General features: G+C 41.5%; 2 protein-coding genes across 2 annotated transcripts in view; both read right to left on the reverse strand.

The window, feature by feature from the left end:
* The window catches only part of dcdc2b (doublecortin domain containing 2B), a gene marked incomplete at both ends in the record, with an annotated part of 8,019 nt that extends 5,755 nt beyond the window's left edge, over positions 1 to 2,264 (reverse strand). The window contains 2 exons of the mRNA XM_080850271.1: positions 216 to 269; positions 1,984 to 2,264. Of these exons, the coding sequence (XP_080706397.1) occupies positions 216 to 269; positions 1,984 to 2,264 (335 nt within the window). The remainder of the gene's footprint in view (positions 1 to 215; positions 270 to 1,983) is intronic.
* Positions 2,265 to 3,913: 1,649 nt separating this feature from the next.
* Positions 3,914 to 8,623, reverse strand: iqcc (IQ motif containing C). The gene is made up of 5 exons (XM_080850542.1): positions 8,575 to 8,623; positions 8,029 to 8,172; positions 7,522 to 7,834; positions 5,104 to 5,225; positions 3,914 to 4,044 (listed from the first exon to the last, which is right to left on the reverse strand). Exons 1-5 carry the CDS (start codon positions 8,614 to 8,616, stop codon positions 3,979 to 3,981), a joined length of 687 nt encoding a protein of 228 aa, XP_080706668.1. The 5' UTR covers positions 8,617 to 8,623; the 3' UTR covers positions 3,914 to 3,978.
* Between the last annotated feature and the right edge of the window lie 1,377 nt (positions 8,624 to 10,000).

Genomic DNA, 10,000 nt, shown 5'->3' on the forward strand with positions numbered 1-10,000 from the left:
GTTTACATTCAAGACACATAAGACAAAAGCTATGACTAAAAGCCAATTCCCAAAGCATATGTTTGTATATATAAGTATACATACATACATACACATATTACATTTAAATGTATATACTGTAAATATATATATTTAACCATACATGAATCTTTCTTTATATTAAGCTTCCCAGTTTTGTCTTAATAGTTCTGTTTGAGAGCCATGTCTCCACTTACTGTATGATACATGGGATGGGTATGACCCTCCTCCATTTAGCCGACATGTTTGGTCTTACAGGGGGTCTTGCCTGGGGCAAAGAAATCAGAGTTATATTGTATTACATTAAGCCTTTGAGTACTGATGAGTATCTTTCACTTACAACTTTTAATCACAGGGCTAGGGCTTGAGTGCTGGTAGAGTATTGTAAATAATGCTAGTGATTGAGTGATGGTAGAGTATTGTTAATGATGCTAGTGATTGAGTGCTGGTAGAGTATTGTAAATAATGCTAGTGATTTAGTGATGGTAGAGTATTGTTAATGATGCTAGTGATTGAGTGCTGGTAGAGTATTGTTAATGATGCTAGTGATTGAGTGCTGGTAGAGTATTGTAAATAATGCTAGTGATTGAGTGATGGTAGAGTATTGTTAATGATGCTAGTGATTGAGTGCTGGTAGAGTATTGTAAATAATGCTAGTGATTTAGTGATGGTAGAGTATTGTTAATGATGCTAGTGATTGAGTGCTGGTAGAGTATTGTTAATGATGCTAGTGATTGAGTGATGGTAGAGTATTGTAAATAATCTGGCCAGAGAACAGGCACAAATATTCAAACTGTCCTAGTAAGCTAGGAGATGCATTGGCTGCTTTCTGATGTGTCTGGCTTTGAGAGTATTTGTCCAAACAGCGGTGGTTGGTAGGGGGAGAGCTAGCAGGCATGCCTGGGCAGGCCAGCAGCTCCAATTACATTAAGCCGCTCCAACTCCTTTGTTCTACCTGTTGGAAATCTCTCTCTCTCTCTCTCTCTCTCTCTCTCTCTCGCTCTCGCTCTCGCTCTCGCTCTCGCTCTCTCTCTCTCTCTCCCTCAAACACACACGCGTGCGCACGCGCGCATATACACACGCGTGCGCGCACACACACACACGCACGCACACAATGTATCGCTCTCATCCTGTCTTCTCCCCTGTCTTCATGGCCATCTAACCTCCTCTCTGTGACCTTGCTGATGACCAGGTTAATGCTGTCATAAAGAGGCCTTGATGACTCCACTCCTGCCCTCGTAACAAGGGACACACACACACACACACACACACGCCTTGATGACTCTACTCCTGCCCTCGTAACAAGGGACGACAGGACACACAAACACAAACGCATCCATCGCCTCTCAGAAATCAGACATGCGCTCCTCTGATAGTGACACAGAAAGCATGACAGACATGACAGGTGTCACTTGTCAAATCTAATATTCTTCCCTGGGATTGAGTTACTCTATTGAGCTACTGGGTATGAGTGATATGCTGCAAACACATCAAGCTAAATTCTTACACACCTTAATATTATTATTAATAATACAAATAATACTACTAATAATGATGATGATAACAACAATAACTTGACCTTACCTCTACTTTGTTGGTTAGTGCTTTCTTCACGCCTGTATTTAAATAACTAGATATGAAAAAAGATATTTCAGAAAAGAAAGACATTTCATAACATGCAAGTAAAATGACAATATTGTTTGAATGAGAATTTAGCTTAAAATGTCCTATAAATTCATTAGAACATTCCAGGATTTTGGCATGTTATCAACTATTAACCCAGTTCCACTGAGGTGAACATATGAAATATCAGAAAGGCATCCAAAGGTCAAAATGTAACATTGAAAATAGTGCATGTTTACCACAAGATAGTGGCATATGCATATTTAGTTTGCTGTATATTTAGTTTGAGTATTAACATGCTATGTGTTCTCTTTCTATGTTCTCATGATGTCACCAACTCACTCCAGTCTCCTGAACCTCTCAAATCCAGCAGCGACATAATGTGCTCCCGTCTGCAGATCCTCCAGCTCACACACACGGTGGCCGTTCCGGGGGGTGTAGAGGGTCCTCACGGCCAGCGGCGCCTGGATGTTCAGCGTCACGTCGTTCAGAAAGACTTCCATGCAGGGCACCTGCCTCTGGTTCACCACGAACCTTCTCCCCGTGTAGAAGGGGTCCCCATTACGGTGGACCACCACGCTCTTGACGGGGGGCAGGACGGCCGCGGAAATGCTGGAAGTCATTTTGACTCAGGATCGGCTTCCCCCCTTCAACCTCTGCTAGGTTTCAGCACAGGCAAGCTGCTGGCTTAGTCCATGTCAAAGGTCCTTCAAAAAGCAGGAAGGAAAGAGCCCTGTATTTTGAAAATGTGTGTGAAAAGCCGGGTCAAATGTTGTCCACTTGGTGTGTTAGGTGTTTTTGTTGTGTGTCTAAGCGTGTGTTTGTGTGTGTGCAAGTGTGGGAGTGTGTTTTGTCTCCAGGCTTCCCCTCACACGCTCATGTGTCCAGTCTCACAGACGATCTGTGAGTATTTCCTGGTTGCCATGGCAGCACACCCAGCAATAGCTGCTAGCTGTGTGGGCCCTACCCATAACAAAAGCGTGGGAGAGAGAGAGAGAGAAAAAGAGGGGGTGAGAGAAAGACAGAGACAGAGGGAGGGCAAGAGTGAGGGAGTGTAGAACTGCAGACTATGAAATGAAATAGAAGATGGTCCAATGAAGACGAAACAAAGCCAGAAATTGAGACAGGGGTGGGGTGGGGGGGGGGAAGAGGTGAACAGCTCTTCAGAGGCATGAATCAGACAGAGCACGTCACTCGCCACTTCTCTTAACCGGGAAATAAACAGCACTGAATTATCAATGAGTTTCCATTCACAACAAGGTGCCACACATCCTTACTGTGAAAATAACACCCTCCAATAAGGAATCATGGTAGATCACACACACACACACACACACACACACACACACACGCATCGCTCTCGGTCACTGCGGTCTTCAGTGTGTGCGATGCCTCAACTACACTTTTCAGCTGTGGCCCAAGTCCCAAGCCAGGGATGGGCTTTGTCAAGAAAAATTTTTATTCCAATATCCAAGGTGTACAGAATCTCTCCCGCCGTTCCCCATATTTGAGGGGGTCTGGGTGTTTAAATTGCAGCAATAGTGTCTGATTGTTGGTACTGGCTCCATTTGCCAAGGGTCAATTAAAACTTGAGTGTGCTTTTCGTTGACCTTATTTGACCAGAGTCTACACCAGAGACACTTTTGCATGTTATCAGCTTCTGGCAGGGAGGATGCCGAGCTGACCCACTGCACACTGCCTTCTGCAGGGACACTGGGTTTGCATACTGTGGAACTCTTTACAACATCGAGGACAGGGCTTCGTCCAAAGACGGCAGAAATAAGGACCCAAATGAAAGCAACTCCTAAGCTATTGCGAGTGGCATGGCAAAAATGACCGTTGTAGAATAATAAATTAATCAGAAAACCAACCTGAGCATTTAGATTTGCTATTGTTAATAAATTAATTTAAAAACACTCAGAAAATGTTCTATGCTAGTTCTTGAAATGGTGTGCTGATATTTTTTTTATTTTAAGTGTTTAAACAGGGTGCAGTGGAGCAAATCGGCTGGTTACTTCAGTGCTCTTCTGGCACTTCCTGAAATGAGTTACTTCCTCTGGAATGATTGATTGTACTCAACCTAGCTAATACTGGAACGATTCCAGTCCCATTACAACAAATGAGCATCACACCATACTAAACTCTGGGACCACTGATAGCACTCGCATGTACTGTTAACATGGATCAAAACAGATGAACAGTTAAATGTAAACATAATTATTTTATTAAAGTACAAATTCTATAAGGTAAACAAAATATACAAACACTATTCCTTCCAAATGATAATTTTGTGTCAATCCCTCACTGACTAAAGGACTTTCTCAGAGCTTGTGTCCCTCATCTTGAAGCAGCTGTACCCGATTGCCGTGTTCCGTTCTCCAGGTTGTTCCTCAGGGTCAAGTACTGCAAAAGGTAGAAAAAGTAACAATAAGGCTTGCAGTAAATACAGCTATGTGTTATCATTATTACATTTACATTACATTTAGTCTTTTAGCAGACGCTTTGGTCCAAAGCGACATACAAGGGAGAGAACAGTCAAGCTAAGAGCAATAAAAACCTGGTGTAACAATAAATACTACTTTACATAAGAAATAGAAAATCGACATAGAAAAGAAAAAGAAGTGCAGGAATGTCACTGCTGTAAGTGCAAGTTAAGCACTAGTCAAGGCCTACGAGTAAATCAGGATCTGATGATTGTCAACTAAATTAAAATAATGCACTACAAAAATGATATTTTTGTTGCAGCCGACTTTTAGCAAGACCTTTTAGCTGGTTTCTGCCATGCAGCAGATTAGGCGTAAAGCACACGTTGCTATGACAACAAGTGAGTTGGAAAGAGTAAACTACCACTGTGTGAAAGAAAACAAAATTGTAATAAAAATAATTGGCAGATATATATATATTATATTAACCAAGTGTTTGGACCAACCAGGTGATCCAAGATGGCAGCACGCACGGACGCAGCGGCTCCTTGCTCTCCTTCAAATTTCGTTGTATGCAAATCCAATGGCAATAAAGGCTTTTCCATTTTCTTCTATTCTTTTCTAACCAGTAGCCTACTAGACAGGCCCCTTGATCCAGCCTGCTGCTACCTTCCTTTATGTCTAAATACTGTGGGGGGGAAAGTGAAAGAGCAGCAGTCCTCTTTCAGATGGCAATTGTGATATCTCAGGCTTACACCGGCTTAGGGCCATTATGTGTAAGCGAGAAGCCTCCACTATTGCCTTCTCTAAAGGAGTACTTTCAGTGGTGTAGTCCAGGGTATACGCAGGTATACGGAGTATACCCACTTAATTTTCATAATTGTGTACAACCACCTCTCAAAACAGGGCGTTTATCCTGTGCTGCATGGGCTGCTGAAAAAAAAAAAAAGAATATACCCACTTCTCCAGGGACCACTACACCACTGAGTACTTCTGAAAAAATGGAAAGTTAAACAGCATCACTCGTCAGGGCCCTCACTTTCTTGCGGCTGGCGATGGCCTGCTGAATCCACAGCAGCTCCATGGCAAGTTTGTTGCGGAGCATTCGTGCTTCCTCTCGTGTCCGAGGAGGGACTTGGTCCAGGGAGCGTCGAAGAGAGCCTAACAAAAAAGTATGTTTATCAGTGTTTTCATAATAATAATAATAATAATAATAATAATAATAATACATTTTATTTAAAGCGCCTTTCATGACACCCAAGGTCGCTTCACAAACAATCATCTCATTACAATTACAATCATCTCATAGAAATCAATAAAAATAAGAAAAATAAGTCAGTCAGTCAGTCATATCATACGGAACCATTATCATCTAGAGGAGCTTGGAGTTCAATTATTGCAAGCATTTAATCAGTTCTCTGCTGAGCTTACACCATGCTTCTCCTGATTACAGGGGTTACAATACATGTACAGTGGGGGAAATACAGTACCTTGCGTAAGTATTCACCCCCTTGGATGTTTTACCCTTTTATGGCTTTTATAAATCAGTCATGGTCAATATAAGTTGGCTTTTTGGACAAAAAAAAATTCACAAAATAGCTCTCTTTAATGTCAAAGTGAAAATATATTTCTACACAGTTATGTAAATTAAATACAAATATGTAATGAAAATAAGTGCTTGCATAAGTATTCACCCCCTTTATCACCCCCTTTGTATAGACTGACCTAATTCAACAGAGGTCCAGCCAATTGGTGCTAGAAGTCTCAGAATTTGTGTAATGGGGGTCAGTGTGCAGTGAATGTGTCTCAAGTGATTGTAGTATAACGACACCTGTGTCTGGAAGGTCCATTCACTGGTCAGTATTCAGTAATCAGTATTACTGGCTATTGTTAAACCATTAAGACCCAAGATCACTCTAAGCAACTCAGAGAAAAGGTTGTTGAAAAGTATAAGTCAGGGGAAGGATACAAAAAAATGTCCAAGGCACTAAACATCCCCTGGAATTCTGTTAAATCCATCATCAAGAAATGGATGGATTGTGGCACATGTGTAAATCTGCCTAGATTAGGCCGTCCTCACAAACTGAGGGGCCGTTCAAGAAGGAGACTAGTAAAATAGGCCACCAATAGACCTATGACTACTCTGAAGAAGTTTCAAGCTTCAGCAGTTGAGATTGGAGAAACTCTGCATACCACCACTGTTGCCTTGGTTCTTCACCAATCTAAGCTTTATGGAAGAGAGCCACTGTTGAAAAAAAGGATCGACTACAGTTCGCCAAAAGGCATGTGGAAGTCTCCATGGTCAAGTGGAAGAAGGTTCTGTGGTTTGATGAGACCAAAGTGGAGCATTTTTTCAACAGTGGCTCTCTTCAATGAAGCTTTGATTGGTGAAGAACCAAGGCAACAGTGGTGGTATGCAGAGTCTCTCCCATACCAGCTGCTGAAGCTTGAAACTTCTTCAGAGTAGTCATAGGTGTCTTGGTGGCCTCTCTTACTAGTTTCCTTCTTGCATGGTCACTCAGTTTGTAAGGACGGCCTGATCTAGGCAGATTTACACATGTGCCATATTCCTTCCATTTCTTGATGATGGATTGAACAGAATTTCAGGGGATGTTAAGTGCCTTGGACATTTTTTTGTATCCTTCCCCTGACCTGTACTTTTCAATAACCTTTTCTCTGAGTTTCTTAGGGTGATCTGTGGTCTTCATGTTGTAACAGTAGCCAGGAATACTGATTACTGAATACTGACCAGTGAATAGACCTTCCAGACACAGGTGTCGTTATACTACAATCACTTGAGACACATTTACTGCACACTGATCCCCATATCACTAATTGTGAGACTTCTAGCACCAATTGGCTGGACCTCTGTTGAATTAGGTCAGTCTATATAAAGGGGGTGATAAAGGGGGTGAATACTTATGCAATCACTTATTTTCATTACATATTTGTATTTAATTTACATGACTGTGTAGAAATATATTTTCACTTTGACATTAAAGAGAGCTATTTTGTGATTTTTTTTTGTCCAAAAAGCCAACTTATATTGACCATGACTGATTTATAAAATCCATAAAAGGGTAAAACATCCAAGGGGGTGAATACTTACGCAAGGTACTGTAAGTATTTGAACCCCTTCCGATTCCGCAAGTTTGGCCACTAGCAAAGACATGTGTGATCTACAATTGTAATGGTAGTGGTAGGGGTTCAAATACTTATTTTCCACGACGAATGTAAATCAAATCATAACTGTTATAAAATGCAGTTTCTGGGTGTTTTTGTCGATATTCTGTCTCTCACTCTTATACCTACCATTACAATTATAGATCACACATTTCTTTGCAAGTGGCCAAACTTGCGAACTCGTTAGGGGGTCAAATACTTATTTTCCCCACTGTATACTCTAGTCTAGTTTATCACCTATGCCCATGAATGTGGTCTGCATCATAGTACTCACTCCTCTCTAAAATGCTTGGATCCAATCCTAATCGACTCAAAGCGGCAGTGGTGTCTTTAATGCTTGTCGTGTGTCCCTGCTCCCTTGCCGCTCCCTGGCATGGTTCACTCTCTCCTCCTCGATCTGACAGACTGGGCGTCTCCTGCTCCAACAGAATGGACACTCCTTCTGTGCTGTCACTGGGGACAGTAGTGTCTCTCTCCGGCACAATCACCTCAATGTGAGTGGGCTTGCGTTCATCTGCAGCTTCGCGGCCAGGTTCCCCGTTAGAGCGGACTTTGACATGTCTATCATGCCCCAAAAACGAGATGTTCTGGCGGCAGGGGGTGCAATTAATTACATATCAATTAATTAGCATATTTAATTGGTTGAAGATGAACACTGATAAACACTCATATGTTCGCTCAAAAATAAAGCCATTAAGACAAATAAACATGTGAAGACAGGCCTGAAGCCTGTTCGGTCTACAGGCATACAAGGTTGCAAATACCAACGGGAGTTACTTACCACTTCAGAGAAAGCAGGGATCTGAATTACGTTTCCCCTCCACTGCAAGTCATTTACATCTCCCTCTATCTCTTTTACAATATCTTCGTATTCGTCTCGCGCACACTTAATGGTCTTTCGCACCAAGTGTCCTCGACAGCATGCCTGTTATCAATTAACAATATCAAATCTTAGTTGCAAAACAGATCATTGTTGGCCTCAGGCTGGCCGAATGAAACCTATAAGTGTGTGGTGTGGATAAGGGTTAAAACATATTTTGTGAGCATTGTTTCATTCGCGTTACGTTTTGGGGTTGAGTTTGACATTCCGAGCACAATTGAAGGAGTGCTCAAAACACGAGTTTAATACAATGCGTATGCGAACCACCACAGCAAGAAAGTTACAACTGGGTTGGTTTCTACTGCATAGCTGTTATCCTAGCATAGTTAACGTCAGTTAGCGCAGCTCTATACACAAACAACTAAAAAAACTAGTTGTAAGAAGAGAATATAGGACTCACGCTAACTACTGTTGGTTACCTCGTTTGAACACGAACATGGTATTTACCTGAAAACCTGTGACTTTTTGAAGCCACTCTCTCTTCTCCATAGGTTCATGTACGTTGGTAACAGATGATGCTACCGTTGCCAACTTCCTAATGTTTCATGGTAGTTGGTAAACAACTAATGGAACACTATCGCCACCAACCGGGCCGGAGTAAGAATTTGCTTGACAAAGAGGCTGAAGATGATAGAATGTTCCGATACCCATGGACATTCAAGAACACGCACAAATGTATCCACGGGATCAGTCTTTTATTGTGTATATAAATAAATAGACATAAAAGGTTTCATACAGAATATTGATGAACAGTTTAGCACAGTTGGCTACTGGTAAATGCAAGGTGTTCCTTGGGAGGATGAGGTAGGCTCAGCAGATCAAAGGTCTAAGCGAGTAAAGGGTTAAATCTGTGTGCACACAATCATGAATGCGTAACAGAATCTGGAGATTGTATTATGGCTAAATGTGGTTATAACAAGGACAAAGTCAGACAATTTCAGCTTTGATTTTGCAATCAAATATGTATACTGTGCTCAGACTTAACAGCCCAACTTGAAGAAATCGATGTCTTCAACTTGTTTCAATTGACCATCTCATGGTATACAATTTGTTATCAAGGATAATTCATTGTTCACTGAAAAGAAAATATGGCTTTTACGTCTGTCTATGGCTGTGTGCACAACATTGAACTGCAGGCGTATGTGCGTCTGTGTGTGCGTCTTCAGTTTTGACATTGAGTATTTCTGGGACTGCAACTATAGCTCTTAGTACAGTGCAATATGCCACACTTTATTTTCTCTAGCATTGTGCTTTGCTGAAGAGTTGGTTTAAGCCCTACTGTTACACCTACAGGTCATATAAATAAACACAACTACTGAGGATAACATGGGTCTCTCACATATCATGACGCCTCCTCTAAAACATTATCTGTATCACTGGTAACTTGGTATCAAATTCTTTAAAGCAATACAGGAACAGCGTCATTTCTCAACGTTTACATTTGCACTTTGAAATAAAACAGGTAGACAATGAGAACCATAACATTTCAGGTTAAGCATGTGCGTCGTCTTTTACAGTAGTCTCACCAAAAAAACATCAGTGCTGATTATCCTCACAGCATCAGAGTCCCTTTGGCTATAGGTTCCCAGATTCACACCAGAGTCTGTCTTTTTTCCGAACTTGACTGACTTAGACCAAAACACAAGCTATATAAGCCCGAATGGGACAACTGATATAACGTTTCAAACACCATGTTAAGAAACAACACTTCAACAATGACTGTGTTAGAATGATACAACTATGATAGAATCACACCGCATCGCTTATTACCTCATTAAGGTTTTTGCAATATTTAGGCAACACTTCGGTCTCCGCTGCAGAACTGCGATATCACTCTTGTGGTTTCCACACAACCTGGATACAACTCTGCGCT

This window comes from Sprattus sprattus, assembly GCF_963457725.1.
Source record: "Sprattus sprattus genome assembly, chromosome: 13".
NCBI classification, from domain to species: Eukaryota; Metazoa; Chordata; class Actinopteri; order Clupeiformes; family Clupeidae; genus Sprattus; species Sprattus sprattus.

What these genes read in the sequence shown, in the direction of transcription:
- iqcc (XM_080850542.1), bottom strand. Translation starts at nt 8,616, where the DNA reads ATGGAGAAGAGAGAGTGGCTTCAAAAAGTCACAGGTTTTCAG. An exon ending in TCCAAGCATTTTAGAGAGGA is followed by an intron (nt 5,226 to 7,521) that starts GTGAGTACTATG and finishes CTTTTTTGTTAG; the next exon opens with GCTCTCTTCGACGCTCCCTG. An exon ending in CCATCGCCAGCCGCAAGAAA is followed by an intron (nt 4,045 to 5,103) that starts GTGAGGGCCCTG and finishes TACCTTTTGCAG; the next exon opens with TACTTGACCCTGAGGAACAA.